The 25,940-nt window shown below is 42.3% G+C and overlaps 4 protein-coding genes across 4 annotated transcripts; all 4 read right to left on the bottom strand.

The window, feature by feature from the left end:
* Positions 1–1,412: 1,412 nt before the first annotated feature.
* On the bottom strand, positions 1,413–4,958 carry LOC105098138 (protocadherin beta-12-like). The gene has a single exon (XM_031449188.2). The coding sequence runs from the start codon at positions 4,148–4,150 to the stop codon at positions 1,739–1,741; it is 2,412 nt and encodes an 803-aa protein (XP_031305048.2). The 5' UTR covers positions 4,151–4,958; the 3' UTR covers positions 1,413–1,738.
* Positions 4,959–8,841: 3,883 nt separating this feature from the next.
* PCDHB10 (protocadherin beta 10) lies at positions 8,842–12,987 on the bottom strand. The gene has a single exon (XM_064484383.1). It carries the CDS (start codon positions 11,868–11,870, stop codon positions 9,465–9,467), a length of 2,406 nt encoding a protein of 801 aa, XP_064340453.1. The 5' UTR covers positions 11,871–12,987; the 3' UTR covers positions 8,842–9,464.
* Positions 12,988–13,062: 75 nt separating this feature from the next.
* LOC105098140 (protocadherin beta-16-like) lies at positions 13,063–16,902 on the bottom strand. The gene has a single exon (XM_031449189.2). The coding sequence runs from the start codon at positions 16,472–16,474 to the stop codon at positions 14,072–14,074; it is 2,403 nt and encodes an 800-aa protein (XP_031305049.2). The 5' UTR covers positions 16,475–16,902; the 3' UTR covers positions 13,063–14,071.
* A 2,381-nt stretch (positions 16,903–19,283) lies between these two features.
* LOC105098141 (protocadherin beta-8-like) lies at positions 19,284–24,359 on the bottom strand. The gene has a single exon (XM_031449180.2). The coding sequence runs from the start codon at positions 24,125–24,127 to the stop codon at positions 21,578–21,580; it is 2,550 nt and encodes an 849-aa protein (XP_031305040.2). The 5' UTR covers positions 24,128–24,359; the 3' UTR covers positions 19,284–21,577.
* Positions 24,360–25,940: the final 1,581 nt, after the last annotated feature.

The raw sequence follows: 25,940 nt of genomic DNA, 5'->3' as shown, positions 1-25,940 counted from the left end.
ATATATTGCTATATTATGAGTATTTGTTCTCTATGTAAAGAAGCTTTCTTAGGGAGGAAAGAACTTACTCCTAGTTCCACTTCTGAAAATAGAAAATTAGAATTTAGTTAGTCTGCATGGACTTTTGTTCCTTCCATTTTTCTCGAATTCAGAGAATAATTAATCAGTCCACACAGTTCAAAAGAACTGGTAGTTAAATTTTAGCTTTCAAGAAGTGAAACATTAGATTATTTTGGATATGCTAGAGCAAAAGACTGTACTTCCAGGCATTAGTAACTGACTAATACCCAGCCCCTCTACAATGTTAAGATAAAAATATCTTCAAGAGGCAGTTTCTGGCATTTATTCTAGTCTGTGGCACTAGAATCAATAAAAGCAATAATTTGACTCACCCTCATGCATTTCCTATTTGCCCTGCCACTCTCTCTCAGGCACACACTTAATTTCCCTCTATATCCTTACTCATTTTGTTCATCTGTACTTTCCTTCTTCAACATACAGACTTTAGACTTTTTGATTAAATTCATTGGAAAACTTCTCCCCCAACAATGAAGGCCTTTTCTTCTGTAATGTAGTCAGTTCACGAAAGGCAAGAGTGATTGGTTGGTGCTTGTATAGCATGAGACAAAACTTCCTCCTACAATGGCTTGAATTTTTAAAAAAATTAAAACCCTAAAGGACTATGTTTTCATACTTTTCAATACTCTACAGATATCTCTGAGAAAAGTGGTTTTAAAACTTTGGATTGCCACCCATTAGTAGGCCATGAAGTCAACTTAGTGGATCATGACTACATTTGTAAATTAAAGAGAGTGGAATAATATAGGCAATGCCAGATGCATCACAAAAAAAGCTGAACACTGTTAATAAAACATTTCTTTCTGTTGTATGTTATGTAATATATACAATATAATTTTTCTATTGGCTGTAAGTTTTTAAAGTTTGAAAATTAGTGCCCAGTGTATATGTATATTAAATTCTGGGAGAACACAAGGAGGCAAAAAGTTATACACATTAGCACACAAGTCAACTCTATGATAAACAAATTATTCTTCGGGAGCCTCTTTTCAACTAGATTGTATTACACCTTTGTAACAATGAGACATCTGGAAAATTGTAACTTCATATTCCATGGTGAGTGGCCACAATATTAATATGTATTAACAATAACTCTCTAGGATGAGTAAGGAAGAGATGCTAAGAAAATTGCCTTCTGGCCCTTTCTAACAAAGTGATTATGTTTATGACTGTATCATAGGACATGATTTTTTCACGTATATTTTCAGCAGTAATAAACATTTTAAAATGTTAACTAAAAGTGTGAATTTGAAGTAAAATGACATTTCTTTATAATGATTATTAAACAACAAGAAAAAAATGCAAAAAAAAAAAACGAAGAAAGGCTTGAACACTTGAAGTACTTTTAAAGTGGTCTGCTTTATTTTATCATAAGCATAATTGTGAGTGTAAGTTCAACTGGAGAGAGGGCCATGAACAAAAAGGGATTTAGTGTTGTTATTTAAGAAGGCAACTTAATTACAGATGAAGATCTTCTAGGTTAGAGAATAAGTTACTATTCCATTGCAACCACAAATACATTCACTTAAAAGTAAAGGCGGGTAGAACGTGTGAAAACAAAAATAACATCAGTATAACTTCAAATACACACAAATTGGGGAAAATAACGTTGGTATGGAAATGGCAAAAACAAAATACACATGGAATATAAAAGTTATAGTCACTGAATATTGAACCCCAAGCTATTGTAGAAGGTGGGATTTTCCTCTATTTCTTTCCCAGGGCATTGGGGCGGAAGGTTGGGGAAAACTGGCTTTAAGAATTTGAACTCATTACTCCCAGAGTCTCCGGTCAGACGCACCTCATACTGGTAGCTGTGGGACAGGGTGCCGGTGCCGCTGACGTCCACCAGGTGGCCCGGGAAGGGGCCCTCGGGCACCGAGCAGCGACCCGCCCGCGCAGCCCCGCCCCGCCCGCACAGCCGCACCGCCACGAACACCAGCACCGAGAAGAGGAAGAGCGACGACACGGACGCCAAGGCCACCACCAGGTAGACGGTGAGCGGGTCGGCCGGCGCCGCGGCCGCCGCCTCCGCTTCCGCTTCCGCTTCCGGGGGCGGCAGGTGGGGCTGCGAGAAGCCGTCCACCAGCAGCACGTGCAGCGTGACGCTGGCCGACAGCGGCGGCTCGCCATTGTCCTTGACCAGCACCAGCAGCCTGTGCCTGGCCGCGTCGCGCTCGCTCAGCGGCCTGGCCGTGCGCACCTCGCCGTTGTGCGCCCACACGCCGAACAGCCCGGGCTCCGTGGCCTTGAGCAGCTGGTACGACAGCCAGGCGTTCTGGCCCGCGTCGCCGTCCACCGCCACCACCTTGGTCACCAGGTAGCCCGGCTCGGCCGCCCTGGGCAGCAGCTCGGTGCAGGGCGCCGAGGTGTTCTGCAGCGGGTACAGCACGAAGGGCGCGTTGTCGTTGTCGTCCTCCACGAGCACGCGCACCAGCGCCTGGCTGCTCAGCGGCGGCGAGCCGCGGTCGGCGGCGCCCACGCGGAACTCGAAGGCGCGCAGGGCCTCGTAGTCCAGGGACCGCAGGGCGAACAGGTGGCCGTTGTCGGCGTTGATGGACACGAGGGAGGCCAGGGGCACGTGCGGGTCGGCGGGCGGCAGCAGCGAGTAGGTGACCTGGGCGTTGGCGCCGGCGTCTGTGTCTGTGGCGCTGACGGTGCCGATGTGCAGGGCGGGGCTGTTGTTCTCGCGGACCCGCAGGGTGTAGGAGGCCTGGGTGAAGGCGGGGGCGTTGTCGTTGACGTCGGACACCAGCACTGTTATGTTGTGCTGGGTTTTCAGCCTGGGAGTCCCCATGTCTGTGACGGTGATGGTGATGATGAACTTGTCCGTGATCTCTCTGTCCAGCGTTCTGTCCGTTTCCAGCGTGTAGTAATTCTCAAGTGAAGATTTTAGCATGAACGGGAGGTCCTCTGACAAAGAACAAATCATCCTACCGTTGTCCCCAGAGTCTCTGTCTCGAATACTAAAAACCATAACCACAGTCTTCGGAGAATTTTCTGGGATTGGACTAGTAATTGATGACACGGTCACTTCAGGAGCATTGTCATTCACATCCACCACCTGAATTTTGAGTGTTGATTTTCCAAAAAGGCCTCCCCCATCTGTGGCTTGAATGATTATTGAGTATGATTCAGTTGTTTCAAAATCCAAGGGTGCAGTTAAACTAACTTCTCCAGACTTTTGATTAATTTCAAACGTCTTTCGAATGTCTTCTGAAGCATGGGAAAAAGCGTATGATATTTCCCCATTTTTTCCCGAGTCTAAATCCCAAGCTGAAACGGTGACAACCAGCTTTCCTAGTACGCTATCCTCTGGAATCTTCACCTCATAAAATGGCTGCTCAAACTCTGGGGAGTTGTCATTAATGTCCACTACCACCACCCGAACCATGGCAGTCCCGGACCTGGGCGGAGACCCACCATCCAGAGCGGTGAGGATGAAGCTGAGTTCAGACTGCTCTTCATAATCGAGCGCCTTGTCCAGAACTAACTCTGGGTATTTCCTATTATCGGGATTGACTCTCATTTTAATGTGGAAATGAGAGTTGGGGCTTATCGTGTAGCTTTTTAGAGCATTGATTCCTACATCTAAATCCTTCGCACTTTCTAGTAAGAACACAGCACCGACAGGACTATTCTCTGGGATTTCTAGGAGCATTTCTTTTTCTAAGAAGATGGGAGAATGGTCATTTATATCCCTGACCTGGAGCTCAATCCGTAAAAACTGCATGGGGTTTTTCATTAATATCTGGAAATGCAGCAAACAGGGCTCCGTGGAACCACAGAGCTCCTCCCGGTCCAGCGCTTCGCTTAAGAGCATATCCCCTGTATTTATGTCCAGCTGCAAACGCTGTTTGTTATCGTTAGAGACCACCTGAGCCCCCCTCGATAACAGCTCACTCACTTCCAGTCCCAGGTCTTTTGCCAAATTGCCTACAAGGCTCCCACTCTGCATTTCCTCTGTCACCAAATAGCGCCCAGACTCGGAGCCCGTCTGAGACATTCCCAGCAAAACAAAGAGAAGCAGGACTTGCCTTATCCGCAGAGTGTCTGCCCCTCCGGTCTCCATAACTCCTTTCCCAAAGGCTTCCTGCTGAATCGCTTCAGTTCCTCTTCACAATTCTGGGAAACGTGGTTCTGGTATGTCCACAGAATCTTGGGAGGCCTAAGGGCTTTAACCCTGTTGAATAGCTTCTAGTTTGCCCCTTGAAGCCTTGTTCTTTCTGTCTTCCTAGTGCTCTCTGTGCACTGGTTAACAATGTCCAGAACATCATTCGTCGTAGGTTTTTTTTTTCCCCCAGCGACGTTATCCTGCAGCGCCACCATGCGTCTCCACAGATTTTCAGAGTTTGATGAAAGCTACCTAAATTCTATTCACATAAATATCCACCAGAAGCAAATACTGTTTTATTTATTGTGTTTAGGTGAGTACATATATATTCCATCTTCCATAAGAACTGTTTTATACTCTATAATTTGTGATGCTGTTAATATTTGTTTTTAAAGCATTAAAGTATCTGTTCCCACTGTCCACACAACTGAAAATGCTCAGTTTGTGTGAATACAGAAATAAAAAATGTGATGCCTGGCCCCCAGAAGCTTGTAGTCTTTCTGAGAAAATTGAAAACTGGAAACAAAGAGAGTATAAATGACTGTTTAACTGAAGAGAATTCCATCACTCCTTGGCCTTCCTTAGGTGGTAGGAAGGGGAGGTGTACATAAGTGATTTCAGAAGTCTTCTCAAAGGATATGAAACTTGATTAACCATAAGGTGCAATGTAAATAGATATATACAGATAGAAATGAAGGCTTTCTGTAGATTTACTTGGTAGCAATGAACTGTGAGCTGAGAGAGAAACGAAGTAAGATTTTGGGGTGGAATACATTATGTAAATCCACAATTTAGTTCCAGCATCTCATAAATTACAAAAAATATTTAATAAGTACACAAACAAAACATGTTAGTTTCTATTGCAGGCTTACTCCTAAAGCTAGCTTCTCTTGGGTTCTTGAGATTTAGCCCAGTTACAGCTATGGTAATCTGCTGTCTCTTTCAGCACAGGAAGAGAGAGTGAGATGTCTTTTTCCCAATCATAGAACAAAGACTTAAGTTTTACTCTGATCAGACCAACTAAGATCATGTACCTGCTGCTGAAGCAATCATTGTTTCAGGGGTATAGAAGTATAGGTAAAGATTTTAGTTCCAGAATCTGAAGACCCATCTTTGGCCTCTGCTTTGTTTTAATCCTGTCTGGGGCCACCTCTTAAGGTTTGGGTGGTTTCAGTTGTAACCAAAGTGCATGGTTGCTACATAATGAGGGAAATTGTTTGGATAGACTTCACCAACAGTGTCTACTAAGGTCTCAAAAGTGCTCTCAAGAATGGGTGGAAGAGGGGTCTAACAAGTTCTCATTTTTTGAATGTTAAATTCAAATTACACTCTTAAAAAATGTAAGCTAGAAACATGGTTGAAAAATCAATCACTACAAAATGGTAGAATTTGAAAAGTTAGGTGGACTGACCACACACACTTATCCTCCCTCCTTTTAAAATACCCAATAAATGATAGAAAATTAATAAAAATGACATGAACTTGCAAAGATCAAGAATGCACACTCATATGTTTGATGACAGAAATCAGATGAAAGAGCAGTTATCAGTTCCAAGAAATGTCTGAAGAAAAGTTCCTGCATTAGAGGTACTCACAAGAAAATCATAGGCCTGTCCCACATAATCCCATTTAGGTACAAGATTTGGAGGAAACCAGTGTATAAGGCTGAAGTCCATTAAAGACTAAAAAGAAGTTATTAGGTACTATAGACATATATAGGAGAGTTGAATTCTCAAATCCTCTCAGCATCGTACATAGGAAAGTAACTCAGGGCTAGAGAATGGAAAGTTTGTTCTATGAAGAAATTAAATGGGACTACCTCTAGTTTTGGAGACCCTAGGCAGAGCTGAGTGCAGGTGTGAGAAGAAGAGTGAAACTCAAAATAGGGAGATCAAGCAAAACTTGGCATCCTAAATGGTGAGACTTCTAGTCCCTTTCCATGCAATACTCTCCATTTGCAGGACACAGGTATATGCCTGACTCTCTGACTCTCTCTGCCACAGATGGTATTGCAGAATTCTAATCTAGAGAATATGAAAGACTCAAATAAAAACTTACACATACTGATATATGGGGGTCTTCTAAGGTAATAGCTCTATCCTACCATAATTACATTAGAGTGATGCCTTACCATCGAGGTGCTGCATTCTCACATACTCAAAGAGCTGACTGTCAGTATTTTGATAACTTATCATTCTTAACTATGAGAAGGCAGTCAAGGACCACAAGACATGAGGAAGTCCCTACAACATGCCAAAACCACCATCACCAAAAAAGGGGGAAGGAATAAGAGGAAACAGATACACAGTGAAAATAGAAGAAAGTGTTTTAAAATGTCTAATATCCTCAGAGTAGTAAAATCTAATAAGGGCTAATATTTATTGAGTATTTACTCTGTGCTACCCATTATTCTAGTGCTACATATGTGTTTACACATTTAATCTCAACAGTAATGTGAAGTATGTATTCTTATTGTAGGATAAATAATAGATAAGGGTTTAAGTGCCACTTCCTAGCTATATAATCTTAGGCAAGTTCTTAATTTCCAGGTGACGCACTCTCATTTAAAAAATAGATATGATAGTAGTTTTTACTGCATAATGCATTTTAAAAGAATAAATAGATTAATTATAGATGACAGAAGATATTACATTTACAGATCTATAACAGGTGCTATGAAAAACACTCAGAACCAAAACGAGCTCTTAAAAATAAATGTTTGTTGGCCAAAAATAAAAACTTAAATACAAAGCTTGAATGATAAAATACATTTTCCAAAAAGTAGAACAAGAGACAAAAAGAAAATAAGAACTGAAAAAAAAGAGAGAATCAATCCAGGTGAGACAATATTTAACTAATGCGATTATGGTTAGAGTGAGAATGTAGAAAATTCAAGGGAGAAATTATGATGAAAATAGAACAAGAAAATTTCTCAGAACTGAAAGTGAGATTCTGAACATTAACAGGGTTAATGTGACCATTATACCCATGTGACCAGATAAATAAATAACTGAAACAAGTATTTTTGGAATAGGGGAGGAAAATTTCCAAGGTTTCCACAATGAAAAAAAATGGGGTGACATTAAGAGAGACAGGAATCAGAATGGAAACAGTTTTCAGAACAGCAACTCTATATGCAATCAGTAAAAGGAACACTGCTTCAAAAATCTGAGGGAAAATTGTTTTCAACCTAGAATTTTATATCCAGTCAAACTATCAATGAAGTGAAAACAAAGATACCTTCACAAGGCAAGATCTCAAAAAAAAATTTACCTCCTCTGCATCTATTTTTATGGAGGTATTGACTGATGTGTCAGCTAAATAAGGGAGTAAACTAAGAAAGTAGAACAGTTGTCCCTTGGTATCTGTGGGGGATTAGTTCCAATGCCCAATGGATATCAAATTCCCAGGACACTCAAGTCCCATAGTTGGCCCTTCCTATGCAAGGGTTGTGCATCTGCAGATTCAACCAAGCTCAGACTGTGTATTAAGTTTGCTATCTACAGTTGGTTGGATCTTTGGATGCAGAATCCAGATACAGAGGTCCAGCTGTATATACATTGGAAAAAATCCTCGTATAAGTGGACACTCACAGTTCAAAACCCTATTGTTAGTCAACTGAATATACTGTTTCCTATAAAAGAGGACCAACACAGGAAAGTATTAAAGGAGAAAAAGTTCTAGGGCGATAGCCTATAGAACAGTGTAACTGAAGCTGAGATATAGGGGGAATCCCAGCAAAATATTTCCAGAAAAGAAATATAATTGATAGGTTTCTGACAGTTTTTAATATTTAAATGGAAAGACTGATAGTCAAATAAGAGATAATATGAAAAATCAGTATAATTAATAGAAATGATGCAAATAAAAACAATCATCAGCTCTAGGAAAGATGTTCAAAAAGGAAATGTAATCATACTACACTAATATATATCTTGAAATAGCTTCACAATATAGATAAAAACTATTAGTTTAACTTAAAAAAAAACTTAAGACAACACAATTGGGAGAATAGAAGAAATGGAATGTACAATGTTTGTAAGTGTGTTTCTTAGTTGGAAAGTAAGAGGGGCATGAAATGTGTAAAGAGGATTAAGAGGTACAAACCTCCAGTTAGAAACCCATTTTGAAAACCGCGGGGCTATATACAGCACAGGATTATGATCAATAATATTATAATAACTTGTATGGGTACAGTTGGTTACTAGACTTATTGTGATAATCATTTCATAATGTATGCAAATGTCAAATCACTATGTGGTACACTTCAAACTAACATTATACATCAACTATATATCAATAAGAAAAGAAAGAAAGGGGAGATCAAGTAATTAAGAGATTAAAAAGTAAGAAAATTAAATCCTTTTTTATCATGGAAGAAGTGATTAAAGTATAAAACTGAATGTCAGCGTATAGCAGTATAAACATACTTCTTAGTAATATTGAGATAAATTATAGAGAAACCACTCAGAAGAGGGCTGGAGATTTAAGAGTATTGTTCTTTATGATCTTTAGTTCATCTTACTTTTTGAATTTGAGATGATTAAAATATATTACAAAATAAAGTGAATATCTTTCCAACAATCTACCAATAGCCTTACACAAATTTTCAAAATATTTTTATTTATATTTATTTTCATGCAGGCTATTACACTTTGTTTCAATTTAAAGACATTTTGCTGTTTTATACAGTAGGAAAAGTAAATATTAGAAAACATTAAATAAGTAGTATATTTAAAATGAAAATAATAGCATGAACACAAGAATATTATACTAGTCCAATACTGCTCACAAAAGGATGTCTCCTTTTATTATGAGCAGAGTAGTAAGGAAATATTTATTTTTAAACACTATTGTTTAGAACAAGATGCTATGGTTTCTTAACATGGTTAAAAGGAATGTTAGAGTAAGGTCAGAAATAAAGGTGTCTTCTTAGGTGAAGGAAGTATAATAGGTGTATAGGATCATGAGATACAGCCTATGAAATATACTAGGAGAAAAATCAAAACCTCAATTTTCTAGAATGAAAATAATAACTAAGCCCTTGTACAATAGGAAATAACTAAAACCTAAAGCTATTATTTAGATACGGGTGCTAATTAAAGCTAACGGCTGATTAATGCAAAAAGAAGAAATAATGTTGTGAAAACATAGATACAGTATAGTACTGTAAATTGAGGCTTGAAGTTGCAAAATAATTTAACTTGGAGTTTTAAAACTAAACTAATATTGACATAACATTTCAAAAGCGCATGAAAATATAAAAGGAATTTTACTTAAAATTGAATCCAAAGCTATTTCGAAACGGAGGGTTTTCGTCACTATTTCTCTCAGGCGCTTGTCCCTGAATGTTGGGGAGTATTGGCTTCAAGAACTTGAACTCGTTGGTCCCAGTACCTCCAGTCAGACGCACCTCATACTGGTAGCTGTGGGACAGGGTGCCGGTGCCGCTGACGTCCACCAGGTGGCCCGGGAAGGGGCCCTCGGGCACCGAGCAGCGACCCGCCCGCGCAGCCCCGCCCCGCCCGCACAGCCGCACCGCCACGAACACCAGCACCGAGAAGAGGAAGAGCGACGACACGGACGCCAAGGCCACCACCAGGTAGACGGTGAGCGGGTCGGCCGGCGCCGCGGCCGCCGCCTCCGCTTCCGCTTCCGGGGGCGGCAGGTGGGGCTGCGAGAAGCCGTCCACCAGCAGCACGTGCAGCGTGACGCTGGCCGACAGCGGCGGCTCGCCATTGTCCTTGACCAGCACCAGCAGCCTGTGCCTGGCCGCGTCGCGCTCGCTCAGCGGCCTGGCCGTGCGCACCTCGCCGTTGTGCGCCCACACGCCGAACAGCCCGGGCTCCGTGGCCTTGAGCAGCTGGTACGACAGCCAGGCGTTCTGGCCCGCGTCGCCGTCCACCGCCACCACCTTGGTCACCAGGTAGCCCGGCTCGGCCGCCCTGGGCAGCAGCTCGGTGCAGGGCGCCGAGGTGTTCTGCAGCGGGTACAGCACGAAGGGCGCGTTGTCGTTGTCGTCCTCCACGAGCACGCGCACCAGCGCCTGGCTGCTCAGCGGCGGCGAGCCGCGGTCGGCGGCGCCCACGCGGAACTCGAAGGCGCGCAGGGCCTCGTAGTCCAGGGACCGCAGGGCGAACAGGTGGCCGTTGTCGGCGTTGATGGACACGAGGGAGGCCAGGGGCACGTGCGGGTCGGCGGGCGGCAGCAGCGAGTAGGTGACCTGGGCGTTGGCGCCGGCGTCTGTGTCTGTGGCGCTGACGGTGCCGATGTGCAGGGCGGGGCTGTTGTTCTCGCGGACCCGCAGGGTGTAGGAGGCCTGGGTGAAGGCGGGGGCGTTGTCGTTGACGTCGGACACCAGCACTGTTATGTTGTGCTCCGTTTTCAGCCTGGGAGTCCCCATGTCTGTGACAGTGATGGTGATGTTGTACTCTGCTTGGCTTTCTCTGTCCAGCGCTCCCTCTGTCATTAGGATATAAAAATTCTCCAGAGAGGGTTTCAGAAGAAAAGGCAGATTGTCTTGAATGAAGCAAATCATCTTTCCATTTTCTCCAGAGTCTCTGTCTTTAATCCTAAAAACAGCCAGTACCGTCTCAGGAGAGTTCTCAGCCACACAGTTCGAAAGTGATGACATGATCAGTTCGGGGGGATTGTCATTGGTGTCCAATACCTCCACCAAAACTGTACATCTTGCAGAAAGGCCCCCACCGTCGATTGCCTGTATATTTATTTTATAAGACTTCACTAGCTCATAATCAAGCAACACTCTGAGAACTATTTCCCCAGAAATAGGATTGATATGAAAGGTTGTTCGAATATCTTCAGAAGCATCAAAAAATGAATAGGATATGTCTGCATTGACTCCAGAGTCTACATCTGCTGCAGAGACTTTAGCAATAAGGGACCCTACTGGGCTGTTCTCTGGAGCCTGGGTCTCGTAGATTGCCTGAGAAAACTGAGGGGCATTGTCATTGATGTCCAGAATCACAATGTGTATAGTGGTGGTTCCAGACCTGGGTGGTGACCCACCATCCAGCGCAGTGAGTATTAAGCTGAGTTCTTGCTGCTTCTCCCGATCCAGCACCCTGTCCAAAACTAGCTCTGGGTATATTATGCCTTCGTCACTGTCACTAATTTTAATATGGAAAAAAGAGTTGGGGTTGATGGTATAATTTTGGACACCATTAAGTCCTCCATCTGAATCCTGTGCTCTTTCTAGCTGAAATGCAGTCCCTTCGGCTGTATTTTCTAATATTTTTAGGACTGTCTCTTTGTCTTGAAACACTGGTGAATGATCATTTATGTCCCTTACCCTCAGCTCAGCCCGGTAAATCTGAAAGGGGTTATCCATTAAAATTTGGAAATACAGCATACAGGGCTCTGTGGGCCCACACAGCTTTTCCCGGTCCAATTTCTCATTTGTGAGCAAATCCCCAGTCTGAGAATCCAGGAGCAAGTGTTGTTTGTTATCATCAGAGACCACCCGGGCTCCTCTTGCAACCAGCTCCCGGTCCCCTAGCCCCAGATCCTTTGCTAGATTGACCACAAACGATCCTCTCTCTGTTTCCTCTGTCACTGAATAACGTCCAAACCCAGAACCGGCCAAGGATACTCCCCAAAACAGAAAGAGAAACAGGACTTGCCTTTGTCTTGAGAAGCGCAACCTTCCAACCTCCATAGCTTCTTCTGAACAAGTATTTCCTCAATACTGGTCACAACCACAGATACCAGCATTAAGAAACAGCAGCCGCAAACCCCAGACCTAATCCATGTAGGAGCAAGGGTCTTGGGATTTTTCCTTTTCTAATCTTGAGCCGCTACAGCTTTTCTTCTGGCCTACCTGCCGCAATCTTTCTTTCTTTCTTTTTTTTTTTTTGGTTTTTTTTGTTTTTTGTTTTTTTGTTTTGTTAGTGACTTACGCAGCATTCTCAGTTGTTTTTTCTCCCCATCTCTTTAGCCTGCAGCGCCACCGCGTGGCCTCCAACAGACTCAAATGGCTGTACCTGATTTGAGCGGTTGTAAATATTTATAAATTTGTTCTTTAGTGGATCATTTAAATATTTCATTTTTATTTTCTTTGTTTCACAAAACAGAATGTTGGAGAACTGTTCACATTGTTGAAGTTTTTTACTGCTTCATGGGGGAAAGTTAAAAATTCAACAGTTGGAAAAAGAATGTTTCTAGCAGTTAACTTTGTCCACTTCATTGTACTAGATTTAGTTCTGTACTAAGCCTTTCACTCCAAACACTACTCCTATGCACTGTGAGGAACCTAGGGGAAAATTATGGTGATCTCTGGGACCATCGAAGTAATAGATTTTACTTTTCCAAAATTGGGCCTAGGAACCCCCCAAACTGACAAAAGAAACTTTTCACACCTTCTTCAACAAACTTTTTCAAAACCTAATTACACTGCCTCAATAGAATAATCACTGTATAATCTAGAAGGAAGCATTTAGGCTGTATCTCCTCTGTGCTCTGAAAAAAAAAAAAACTTGCGTAATTGCCTTGTAACTATTTTTGTTCCCTGATTTCATGATAGTCTGTCCTTTCTTCAGTATGTGATCTAGTTAAGAATGGAAATGATGTCTTATTCCTCATTGGCTGGCATATCAGACATTCACTAAATACTTGCTGTATTAAGGCATGCATAAATAAACTCTAGTGAGTAGGATATGAGATAATTTTTAGTGCCTTTAAATCCTTATAATTTGAAAACTGCTCTTTAACTTACTCATTCTTTGCAGTTTGTTCTTTCATATATCCTTATTTTTCTAACAATTGCTTTAAAATACTTGTAGAATTAAAGAAACTGACTTTTATTTTAATGTTGCTCTTAATGAATTTTAGTGGGATCTAATTTCTCTGCACAAAATAAAGAGTAGACCATACTAAAGCCCACCCTAACTACTACTGAAAGTAAGAACAACATTAAAACATTTGCCTCACAGAGAATTTTGTTCAAGCCCTCATATTTAGAAAGACACTATTTTTTCCACGATAAGCAAAGGATACAGATTAAACTGAAAGCTATTGTACTGGGAAAAGGCTAGCTACTGTCAAAAACACTAATGGTTGAATATAAACACCACAACATGTAATACAGACCTCTTTTTGATGACTTCTTTATTTTTTTTCCAACTGAATGGGACTGTGTTAGCCATTAAAAACTTAATGGGGACCTCTGATTTTTTCAAACAGAATTAAGAGGAACAAATTATTAAATGTTTCTATGTGATATTATAGAATACCTAAATTTTGCTTTTTTGTCTCCAAACTTAAACACACATACGCAAACTCAGTATCTTACAATTGTGTTTCTTGTTATTTTCAGATAAGACTGATTAGAGATTTATTTATTATAGCACCCAATGGGGATATTCTATTTTAAATAGGCAGATACCAATACAGGGGAAGGGAATTATTTTAAAAAGTAACATGGTTTAAGAAAATTGCTGTAATGAAAATTGAAGCTGACAAACCAACAAAAACACCAATTTTGAAATAAAAATGTTAGAAATGTCGAATAGTAAATATCTAGATCCCATGGACAGATAATTGACAAAGTTCTAGGAAAAGGAAAACTGAAATTTCAAATGTAAACACAAAATCAATGAAGACCTCTATAAAGTGGGAAAAAATGTAAGTGATCTCCACTTTGACAACAAAGCTTAACTTCACTCATTGGAATTCTAGTGAGAAATACTTCATTGGACTAAAATATGAAGAAAAGGAAACTTGTAAAGTTAAGCAGAAAATAGAAATTGAGGATAAACCAAATAGAGAAAATTAAATAATACCCTATTGGTGGTGTGGATAAAAAGTTTAATTAAAAATATTAGGAGTAAATATCTTTATTAACTAGGTTTTTATCAATAATTAAATCCCAAAGCTATTCCTAAACGAGGGATTTTCTTCTATTTCCCTCCCTGTACTCTGGGATTCCAGATTGGGGATAGTTGGTTTGAGGAACTTGAACTCGCTGGTCCCAGTACCTCCAGTCAGACACACCTGGTACTGGTAGCTGTGGGACAGGGTGCCGGTGCCGCTGACGTCCACCAGGTGGCCCGGGAAGGGGCCCTCGGGCACCGAGCAGCGACCCGCCCGAGCAGCCCCGCCCCGCCCGCACAGCCGCACCGCCACGAACACCAGCACCGAGAAGAGGAAGAGCGACGACACGGACGCCAAGGCCACCACCAGGTAGACGGTGAGCGGGTCGGCCGGCGCCGCGGCCGCCGCCTCCGCTTCCGCTTCCGCTTCCGGGGGCGGCAGGTGGGGCTGCGAGAAGCCGTCCACCAGCAGCACGTGCAGCGTGACGCTGGCCGACAGCGGCGGCTCGCCATTGTCCTTGACCAGCACCAGCAGCCTGTGCCTGGCCGCGTCGCGCTCGCTCAGCGGCCTGGCCGTGCGCACCTCGCCGTTGTGCGCCCACACGCCGAACAGCCCGGGCTCCGTGGCCTTGAGCAGCTGGTACGACAGCCAGGCGTTCTGGCCCGCGTCGCCGTCCACCGCCACCACCTTGGTCACCAGGTAGCCCGGCTCGGCCGCCCTGGGCAGCAGCTCGGTGCAGGGCGCCGAGGTGTTCTGCAGCGGGTACAGCACGAAGGGCGCGTTGTCGTTGTCGTCCTCCACGAGCACGCGCACCAGCGCCTGGCTGCTCAGCGGCGGCGAGCCGCGGTCGGCGGCGCCCACGCGGAACTCGAAGGCGCGCAGGGCCTCGTAGTCCAGGGACCGCAGGGCGAACAGGTGGCCGTTGTCGGCGTTGATGGACACGAGGGAGGCCAGGGGCACGTGCGGGTCGGCGGGCGGCAGCAGCGAGTAGGTGACCTGGGCGTTGGCGCCGGCGTCTGTGTCTGTGGCGCTGACGGTGCCGATGTGCAGGGCGGGGCTGTTGTTCTCGCGGACCCGCAGGGTGTAGGAGGCCTGGGTGAAGGCGGGGGCGTTGTCGTTGACGTCGGACACCAGCACTGTTATGTTGTGCTGGGTTTTCAGCCTGGGAGTCCCCATGTCTGTGACGGTGATGGTGATGTTGTACTCGGCTCTTTCTTCCCTATCTAGTGCTCTCCTGGTTACCAAGGAGTAAAAGTTCTTGACTGAAGGTTTTAGAAGAAAAGGAAGGTCGTCCTGGATGGAGGAAATAGTTTTCCCATTGTCCCCTGAGTCAGGATCTGAAACACTGAAAACTGCAACCATAGTCTCAGGCGAGTTCTCAGGGATGGGGCTGGTGAGTGCAGAGATTGTCACTTCTGGGGGATTATCATTCACATCCACTATCTGCAGGAGAAGAGTGCATTTTCCTGAAAGACCTCCCCCATCAGTAGCCTTGATGTCCACTTCATAAGACAGAACTGTTTCAAAATCTACTTGTTTTCTTAGTCGAATTTCGCCTGTCATAGGGTTTACCTCCAAAGTTTTACTAATATCTTCTGAAGGCTGAAAGAATGTATATGATATTTTCCCGTAGACTCCACTGTCTACATCGCTGGCAGAGACAGTGACAACCAGTGAACCCACAGGGCTGTTCTCAGGAATATGCACCTTGTAGAGCGACTGCTCAAACTCGGGGGCATTATCGTTGCTGTCAATCACTTCAATGTGCACCTGGACAGTCCCATACCGAGGCGGAGAGCCTCCATCCAATGCTGTTAGGGTTAATGAGATTTCTTGCTCTTCCTCCCGATCCAGCTCTTTGTCCAGTACCAGCTCAGGGTATTTTCTGCCGTCGTTGCGATTGCGGGTTAGAACCCGGAAATGGGAGTTGGGGCTGATTTTATAGTTCTGAACATTGTTGCTCCCTACATCCAGGTCCAGAGCGTTACTCAGAGGGAATGAAATTCCTGGCAGACTGTTTTCCGGTATTTTTAAAATCATTTCTCTTTCAGTGAACACGGGGGAATGGTCATTTATGTCTTTCACCCTCAGTTCAGCCTGAAATATCTCTAAGGGTTTTTCCATTAACACTTGGAAATATAGTAAACAAGGCTCAGTTTGACCGCATAGCTCCTCTCGATCTAGTTTCTCGTTTATGAGCAAATCCCCAGTCTGAACCTTGAGCTGCAAATGCTCTTTGCTCCCCTGGGAAATTATCCGGGCCGCTCGAGTGAACATCTCTGTCAACCCCAACCCCAGGTCTTTTCCTAAATTTGTCACAAAGGAACCTCTCTCTGTTTCTTCCACTACTGAATAGGGCCCCAACTCGGCACTCGCCCCAGACATGCTCAGCAAAACAAAGAAAACTAGGACTTGCCTTTGTCTCCAACTGTGCATCCATCCCATCTCCATTGCTCTTTCCTGAAAACTCGGTTCACAGGAGCTTCATATATGGCCAGGATCCTAGTAGCTGGGACCTGCACTCCAGCAAATCAGAACTATATCGCTAAATATAGTTCTGAAGAGGTTTCACACTCACTTTTGCTCTGCCTGAGATTCTTCAGCTTCCAGGCAGTGTGAAACTGGCTGAATACTGGAGCTACGTAGACAATTCTGGTTTTCATCACCTTAACCTGCAGCGCCACCATGTGTTTTCACTGCGTCTTATTTTTCTGGTTTAACATTGGATGCAAAATTCTCCTAAATATACCAAGTAGCTTGTATAAACTGTTTTCTGTAATATAAAACACTTGAGTTCTATTCTTGTGTGGGTTTTTTTTTGAGTTCAGAGGGAGCTGTGTTGTTGCACAGGAGGAGTACAAAGAGCAAACTTTCACTTATGTTGGCTGTTTAAAGCTATTTGGGATTAATGATTAAATACAATAATTTAATTAACATTTAAGCTGAGAAAAATATCCAAGTAGGAGCAAAATATTTCCGCAGTAACATGGGAACAGCTTCACAAGTACATCATTTTTATGGTAGAATTACAAATGAGTGAACACTGCAAAACAGCAATCAGTGATGCCTTACCAATACCTTATGAAAGAGTAGATAACTTCCTCTTCTTTCCAACACCTAAGCTGAGGGCTGTGAGTTTTCAAAACTTTCAAGTTATTGGAAAGTTATTTCCCAAATAGATAGTCTCAAGGTTAGGCTTGCCATGTTTGGGGATTTTTTTTTATCATGACAATAATAACTTCTGTTTTATTCTTTTTAAAAAACAGCTTTAATGAGATGTAATTCACATACCACCACAACTCTCTCATTTAAAGTATACAATTCAACGGCTTTTAGTATATTCACACACTGTAGTGCATCCATCACCACAGTCAATTTTAGAACATTTTCATTACATCAGAAAAAAAAACCCATACCCTTTAGTTGTCATCCTATACCCTTATCCCTCCTGCACTGAGCCCTAATCAACAACTAATTTACTTTCTGTCTCTACAGAGTTCTGTACTCTGGACTTTCATATGAAAAAAATAATATGTGGAGTTTTGTGACTTGACTTCTTTCACTTAGCATGTTTAACCCAAATAATAGCATGTATCAACATTTTATTCCTTTTTATGGCCAAATAGCATTTCAGTATAGACATATCACATTTTGATTATCCATTCATCTGTTGATGGACATTTAGGTTGCTTTCACCTTTTGGCTATTATGAATAACGCTGCTATCAACATTCATATACAAATATTTGTGTGGACATATGTCTTCATTTCTCTAGGAGTAGAATTGCTAGGTCATTTGTTATCTCTATGTTTAAATGAGGCGCTTCCAGACTGTTTTCCAAAGAGGCTATACTATTTCACATTCTCAACAGCATTGTATCAGCATTTTGATTTTTCCACATCCTCCCAAAACTTGTTATTTAATACTGTTACTGACTTTTTAATTTTAGCCATCCTAGTGGGTATGAAGTCATATGTCATTGTGATTTTGATCTGTATTTCTCTGATGGCTAATGATGCTGAACATCTTTTCATATGCTTATTGGTCATTTGTGTATCTTCCTCAGAGAAATGTCTATTCAGATTTTGCCTATTGTTATGTTGGGTTACTTGTCTTTTTGTAACTGAGTTTTAAGAGTTATTTAGAACAAGTTGCTTATTGTATTTGAATTCTTCTGTTCAGGTTTTCTATTTTTATAATTTAAATTGGATTGTGGTAAAGATTAATGATATCTTTATAAATTCAGTGTTTTTGTTAACAGTCTTTAGAATTTTGTTAAACACCTTGTCTAGGGTTAAAGTATCTAGGCACTGAGGTCTGAACTCCTGTTATAAAGGTCTTTATATGCTTTTCTTTGGCCATATGTGGTACTGCTAGACTGAATAATTTTCCTCCAAGCATCTAACCTGGGAAGGCAGAATAATGGTCACCCATTTGAAGCTATCCATGCACTAATCCCCACAGTCTGTAAATATGTTATCTCACACGGCAAAAGAGAATTCATAGATGTAATTAAATTGAGAACTTCATGAAGAGAAGATTATTCTAGATTATCTACGTGGGACAGAACCTTTCCTGGCTATGATCAGGAGATGCGATTATGGAAGAACTGGACTAAGAGACACAATGTTACCAGCTTTTAAGATGGGTGAAAGGGGCCTTGAGTCAAATAACATAGGCAGCATCTAGAAGCTGGAAAAGACAGAGAAATGGATTCTCCTCTAGAGCCACCAAGAGGGAATTCACTCTTGCAGACATCCTGAATTTAGTCCAGTTGGACCCATATCAGACATTAGACCTAGAGAATTATATAGTAGTACATTTTTATTGCTTTAAGCAACTTCATTTGTGGTAATTTTCTTCTTTTGTGATAATTTTTAATAGTAGCAGTGAAAACTAATATATAACATAGGCATGAATTTTTATGCACCAAGAATCTGACTCCACAAAAATTTATCACTCTACAAGAATAACATAATCACAGCAAATGCTAAAGAATGCCTGATTCAGCTCTTGTGAGCCATCCTGTCAGAACTAAAGTAATATATGACCCTCTAAATCTTTTTTCAGCATAATTTTAAAGAGGAATTGTCAAAGATATATGGTTAATTTTAATAGAAAATAACTGTAGCCTACCAGTTTTAGTTCTATTAAATTTCCAGAATCTCTAAATTATTTAGTGATAAAAATTCCTCCACATCATTGCCTATACTTTTCTGAAATTAGTTATTTCATTTAGAATTACTACTAGAATAGCAACTGATTTCAAAGAGTATATTTAATGTGAATAAGGGACTTACAAAATGTATACAATAAAACAAGTTTAAACTTTCAAAATATAGAGAAATGTATGTTAGGGTTGACAGAAAAAGGAATAGTACAAGAAGCTCAAGAAATACAACCATATAGTGCCTTTCAACAGCAGAAGCAACAGATCCAACAACTGCAATTCTTGCAGCATCAAATGGCCATGGCAGCAGCAGTGGCACAAACAGCACAGCTACATCGTCATCAACATACAGGCAGCCAGTCAAAAATTAAAATGAAGAGAGGCACACCAACCACTCCAAAATTCTGAGTCTTGCATTTTTTTCTTTTTAAAGTCATAAGACCATTGAATCAAAAGGGTTCTAAGTTTCCACTTCTTTTTTGTTTTTTTAAAATATGCCAGTATTTTATATTGCTAGATACACAAACTTTATATAGAAGCACAACCCTATGATTTTTAAATAAAAATGGGGTTGGGGGAGAAATACAACCATAGGGTAATTCTACTCCCTATTCAGGACATTCATTTCTGCAACAACGAATGTGATATGTTGTGAAGGTACAGGAAGATAATCAGGCTATCTGATCATAATGAAGGTTGATTGTGGTGTCTGACCCAGCTTACTTAAGTCAGTACTTCTGTAAGAACATTGGGTTTATTGGTCCAGAGCACTGTGGTCCTTGATATAGAAACAAATGCAAGCTATAGACTAAAAGTCACATTTCTACACAGGAGTTCAATTCGTGGAGTAGGTGGATTTCACTTCCTTAGTTAGGAAGAAAATGATATCAATTAATGCCTACCGTATGGGTTAAGAAGTGGGGCACTCAATTCAAGTGGACTCAGAATATATTTCAGATTTTCCTTTTATTACTTCAGAATTGTGAGCAAGTTATTTAGCTTCTCAAAGCTGCTGTTTTATCATATGTAAAAGAGGAGATAATATGCTTCCTTCAGGTTTGGCAGAGGATTGGAAAAGTAATGAATGTAAAGCACTCTACTTTAAACTAGAAATCAAGGAATAAAAACTTAACAAAGATTAGTTAGATTGAACTATACACTTGAGATTTGTGCATTTTACTGTATTATATAATATTTTAACAAAAATCTTACTGTGAAATCATTAGGATTGGATTCCACTGGAGGTAGCACAAAACTAAAATGATGGTGGCTTAAATGAGATAGAAGTTCCTTTATTTCTCATGTAAAAAAGTTCAGCAGTAGGCAACCCAGGGATGACACGATGACTTCGTGATTATCAGGGATCCTTATCTCTTTGAAGTTTATTCTATACTGTCTGTCTTGGTCCATTACTTCTGTCCTTAGTGTTGCTTTATGGCTCAGTATGACTGACTGTGTTCCAACCATGACTCACACATTCCAAGCAGCAAGGGCAGTTAGAGAAGGACAAAAAGGGACCCCCTTCCTAGATGAGTCATCTCATTTTTAACAGACTTCTTGGAAGTCTTCAACATTTATATATATTTCTCATTGCCAATAACCCAGTCAAATGCCCCTGTTCTAGCTGCCAAGGAGGCTGGGAAAATGTCTTCTTTTGACTAAGTACACAAATGCTCTAAATGAAATTTGGGTCTGTCACTAAAGAAGAAAAGATGAATGGAAATTGGGTGGCTATTGCATTTCTGTCACAGGTGACCAATGTTTCTCAAGTGGGAAACGCAAATTTCCTACTATGCCCTTTCATCTCACTAGATAAACAGTGTAGCATCACCCCCCACCATTTAACATCAATGAAACTAAATGGAAAGCAATTAAAATAATTATATTAAAACTAAACCCGGCATATTAGTGAAAGGAAGCACAATTAGTATAACATTTTAAGAGAAAGTAAGATCAAAGTGCTAGGAGAGCATAATAAATCAAAAGCCAAATTATCACTGTATCAGTTCTCTTTCCTTACCAATTAGGCATGACTCAGTGTGTTAGCACAGTACTGCCTTATATACTTCATGGTTTTAAAACTAGTAAGAAAAACTGAAGGAAATAGAACTAATTATATAGAATTAATTTCCCATTTCCCCCCCTAATACATTTCTAAGCTATGCCAGAACAAGGACTTGTACAACTATTCACTTCATCAGTGTTTTGAGAGGCAAGATTTATGACCATTAAGCTTTTTATAGTAATGAAGAAAAGATACCATTCTTTAAAACAGATTTTGCAAGCAAGTTTAGTATAATTTAAAAATTCATGAGAGGTTGACAGAACTATCACCTTGAACTATTATCAATTTAAAATATTTGGAATATGAAAAACAATTATTGTCACTTAATACTGAAAGCAAAGTCTTTACTAAAGTTAGGGATTTGTTCTATTTCTGGCCCTGGGGAATGGCCTTGAAAATTGGGCACAGTCGGCTTCAGAAACTTGAACTCACTGGCCCCAGTATCTCCCATTAGACACACCTCATACTGGTAGCTGTGGGACAGGGTGCCGGTGCCGCTGACGTCCACCAGGTGGCCCGGGAAGGGGCCCTCGGGCACCGAGCAGCGACCCGCCCGCGCAGCCCCGCCCCGCCCGCACAGCCGCACCGCCACGAACACCAGCACCGAGAAGAGGAAGAGCGACGACACGGACGCCAAGGCCACCACCAGGTAGACGGTGAGCGGGTCGGCCGGCGCCGCGGCCGCCGCCTCCGCTTCCGCTTCCGGGGGCGGCAGGTGGGGCTGCGAGAAGCCGTCCACCAGCAGCACGTGCAGCGTGACGCTGGCCGACAGCGGCGGCTCGCCATTGTCCTTGACCAGCACCAGCAGCCTGTGCCTGGCCGCGTCGCGCTCGCTCAGCGGCCTGGCCGTGCGCACCTCGCCGTTGTGCGCCCACACGCCGAACAGCCCGGGCTCCGTGGCCTTGAGCAGCTGGTACGACAGCCAGGCGTTCTGGCCCGCGTCGCCGTCCACCGCCACCACCTTGGTCACCAGGTAGCCCGGCTCGGCCGCCCTGGGCAGCAGCTCGGTGCAGGGCGCCGAGGTGTTCTGCAGCGGGTACAGCACGAAGGGCGCGTTGTCGTTGTCGTCCTCCACGAGCACGCGCACCAGCGCCTGGCTGCTCAGCGGCGGCGAGCCGCGGTCGGCGGCGCCCACGCGGAACTCGAAGGCGCGCAGGGCCTCGTAGTCCAGGGACCGCAGGGCGAACAGGTGGCCGTTGTCGGCGTTGATGGACACGAGGGAGGCCAGGGGCACGTGCGGGTCGGCGGGCGGCAGCAGCGAGTAGGTGACCTGGGCGTTGGCGCCGGCGTCTGTGTCTGTGGCGCTGACGGTGCCGATGTGCAGGGCGGGGCTGTTGTTCTCGCGGACCCGCAGGGTGTAGGAGGCCTGGGTGAAGGCGGGGGCGTTGTCGTTGACGTCGGACACCAGCACTGTTATGTTGTGCTGTTTTTTCAGCTTTGGTGTCCCCAAGTCCGTGACGGTGATGGTGACATTGTATTCCCCTCTGGTCTCTCTGTCTAGCGGTCTCTCGGTTACGAGGGTGTAAAAGTTTTCCGTGGAGGATTTCAAGAAAAAAGGTAGATCGTCTTGAATGGAGCAACGTATTTTCCCATTCTCTTCCGAATCAAGATCTGAAACACTGAAAACTGCAACCACCGTCTCGGGCCGGTTTTCAGGGATCTGTCTGGTAAGTGCAGACATGGTGACTTCAGGGGCATTGTCGTTCACATCCATGACTTGAATCAGAACAGTACATTTTCCAGAAAGACCTCCAGTATCTCTGGCCTCGATATTGACCTCATAGGACTGAGTTGTTTCAAAATCAAGTTGTTTTTTCAGTCGAATTTCTCCTGTCATGGGGCTGATCTCAAAGGTTTTGCTAATCTCTTCTGAAGCCTGGAAAAGTGAATAGGAAATCTCTCCATTGACTCCTGTGTCTATATCCGTAGCAGAGACGTTGGCAATCAGGAAGCCTACTGGACTGTCCTCAGGGATCTGCACCCTAAAGAAAGGCTGCTCAAATTCAGGGGCGTTATCGTTGATGTCCACGACTTCGATGTAAATCTGAGCGGTGCCAGACCTGGGTGGAGAGCCGCCATCATGAGCAGTGAGGGTTAACCTGAGATCAGGTTCCTCTTCACGATCCAGCACTTTGTCCAGCACAAGTTCGGGATATTTCTTGCCATCACTGCGTTTTCGGGTGATGACCCGAAAATAGGAGTTAGGACTGATTATATAGTTTTCAATATTATTTCGGCCTACATCCACATCCTGAGCGTTCTTCAGAGGAAAGGTAGTTCCAGGAGAAGTGCTCTCTGGTATTTTTAGCAACATATCTCTGTCTATGAACACTGGAGCATGGTCATTTATGTCTATTACTTGTAACTCAGCTTGAAAAAACTCTAAGGGATTCTCTAGCAACACCTGGAAACGCAGCACACAGGGCTCTGTGTGACCACACAGTTCCTCCCGGTCCAGTTTCTCATTAAGCAGTAAATCCCCAGTCTCCTGATCGAGCTGTAAATGCAGTTTATTTCCTTTGAAAATGACTCTAGCTCCCCTCCTGGAGAGATCCCCATGCCCCAGACCCAGGTCCTTTGCTAAATTGGTTACTGAAGAGCTCCCCTCAGTTTCCTCCACCACAGAATAGCGCCTAGGTTCAGAGCCTGCCTGAGCCAAGCCCAAGAAAAGAAAGAAAAAAAGGACTTGCCTTTGTCTGCAAATGAGCTTCCTGCTGGACTCCATTGTTCTTCCTCGGTGTAGCTTCAGGCGAGGATAGTTCCGCTGTGCTGTAAAGCCCTCAGTATCAGAGGCTGGTTCTTCCACAAGATACCTCAGAAATATTCTGGTGCGTAGTCCTTTACAAAGGACCCAGTTCTCCTGTGGCATCCAAGGTTTCCTTGGGCTTCCTAGTTCTGCTGGGGAGTTTTGCCTGTAAATAGAGCCGCAGCTGCGGTTCTGGTTTATACCTTCTTATCCTGCAGCGCCACCACGCGTCCTCAGAGGATCGTACATTTTCTGGGATGAAAATGGATGCAGTATTCCCAACTCTTGCCAGTATGTACCACTCAGCTATGTAAGGTTACAACACTTTTTACTATCGCCAAACCCTATGGTTGAGACAACTTTCTGAAGGCCTTACAGGAGAAATGAAATTAGTAGAGACTACTTTGAAAAATGCTAGTTGAGTTTGGAGTAAAAAGAAAATATTTATGTAGCATTCTGGTTGAGAAGAAAGAATATATGCAGAAATTTAAAAAATATATATGCATAATTTGAGTAACATAGGAAACTTTCAGAATCATGTACTTTTATTGCCAGGAACTATGGGAATAATTAGTAGCTATGTACCTTGGACAAATAATTTAAACTCTGCCTCAGTTTGCGTATCTGTAAGGTAGAGATATTAATGGTGCTTACCACATAGGGCTGCTGTGAGTTCCCCACTTTACAGATAAAGAAATTGAGGCAGAAAAAGATTAACCTTATACACACACACAGACACACCTGGCATGTAATTTGATGCCACAAGTTTACATTAGTTCATTGCCATGACTAAAAAACACCCTTAGGATTCTTGTGGTAGAAGAATGCATAAGCAGGGTTATCTCAGAAGTTTTCATATCAAATGATTAGACAGGAAAGGCTGGAGAGTTTGTCTAATAGAAGTATAATCTGTGATGCTAGCATTGATTCTGTATCTCAGAAGGCTGTCATAGTTTTGTTAACTCCACTTCTCTTTTTTCAAGGTAAATTCAAAAAAACCTTTTATTTTGAAAAATTTCAAATCCCATAATGAAGGAAAATAGTAGGATGAACACTCAGGTACTCATAACTAACTAGAACAATTATCACTATTTTCCATAATTGTTTACCCTATCTCCCCAACATTTTCGCATCCCAGAAAAACTAAATATTCACCCATAAATACTACATTATACATCTCTAGCTTTTAACATCTTAAAAAAAACACTACAATGTCCTTACCAAGCTAAGAAATTTGGTTAATATTATTTAATATCCACCTATATTCAGATTTCTCCAATTGTTTCAAAGTTGTTATGGCTGTTTGAATCAAGATCCAAACACAATCCACCATCCTTTACATCTGGTTGGTATGTCTATTAATTTCTCTCATTGTGTAAAATTCCCTCCTCCCCTTTTCCATGCCATTGATTTGCTGGAAAAAATGAGTAATTTTATTCTGATACTATATAAACAACTTAAGGTTCTACTGCTGTGAGATTCTCTTTTTTGGTCCATAGACTATATATCATTAGTAATGCACAGTAATATTACTATTATGAATTATCAGCACTAGCTTTTTGATATATTTGGAATACAAAATTCTGCATTAATTATCTGGAAAATTGTTAAAGAAAAAGCAGTTACAAATTTTATATCAGACAAGACTTTTCCTTAAGTCTCCAGAATCTGTAAGTAATTCAGTGATAATTAGTTTCTATTTAATACTATATATTTAAATTATTATTTTTCTTACACTTTTTCAATCACTGGAGTATATTGAACAGAAACTTTAAAAAATAAACTTTCAAATTACAGGGGAAAAACATGTTAAAAAGAGTAGACCGGGACTACTGTAGGAAAATGACAGCAATGTGAGGAAACAAATAAAGCAATCAAAGTTATGTAATATTTCTATTCATGGCCATTAATCTTTTCTATGAAATGAAGGTCATAT

The sequence above is a fragment of the Camelus dromedarius genome, chromosome 3 (genome assembly GCF_036321535.1).
Source record: "Camelus dromedarius isolate mCamDro1 chromosome 3, mCamDro1.pat, whole genome shotgun sequence".
NCBI classification, from domain to species: Eukaryota; Metazoa; Chordata; class Mammalia; order Artiodactyla; family Camelidae; genus Camelus; species Camelus dromedarius.
The sequence above is the reverse complement of the archived record's forward strand: the minus strand, read 5'-3'. Positions and strand labels throughout refer to the sequence as shown.

Coding starts and splice junctions, on each gene's coding strand:
- LOC105098141 (XM_031449180.2), bottom strand. CDS start 24,127: ATGCCACAGGAGAACTGGGTCCTTTGTAAAGGACTACGCACCAGAATA.
- LOC105098140 (XM_031449189.2), bottom strand. CDS start 16,474: ATGGAGATGGGATGGATGCACAGTTGGAGACAAAGGCAAGTCCTAGTT.
- LOC105098138 (XM_031449188.2), bottom strand. CDS start 4,150: ATGGAGACCGGAGGGGCAGACACTCTGCGGATAAGGCAAGTCCTGCTT.
- PCDHB10 (XM_064484383.1), bottom strand. CDS start 11,870: ATGGAGGTTGGAAGGTTGCGCTTCTCAAGACAAAGGCAAGTCCTGTTT.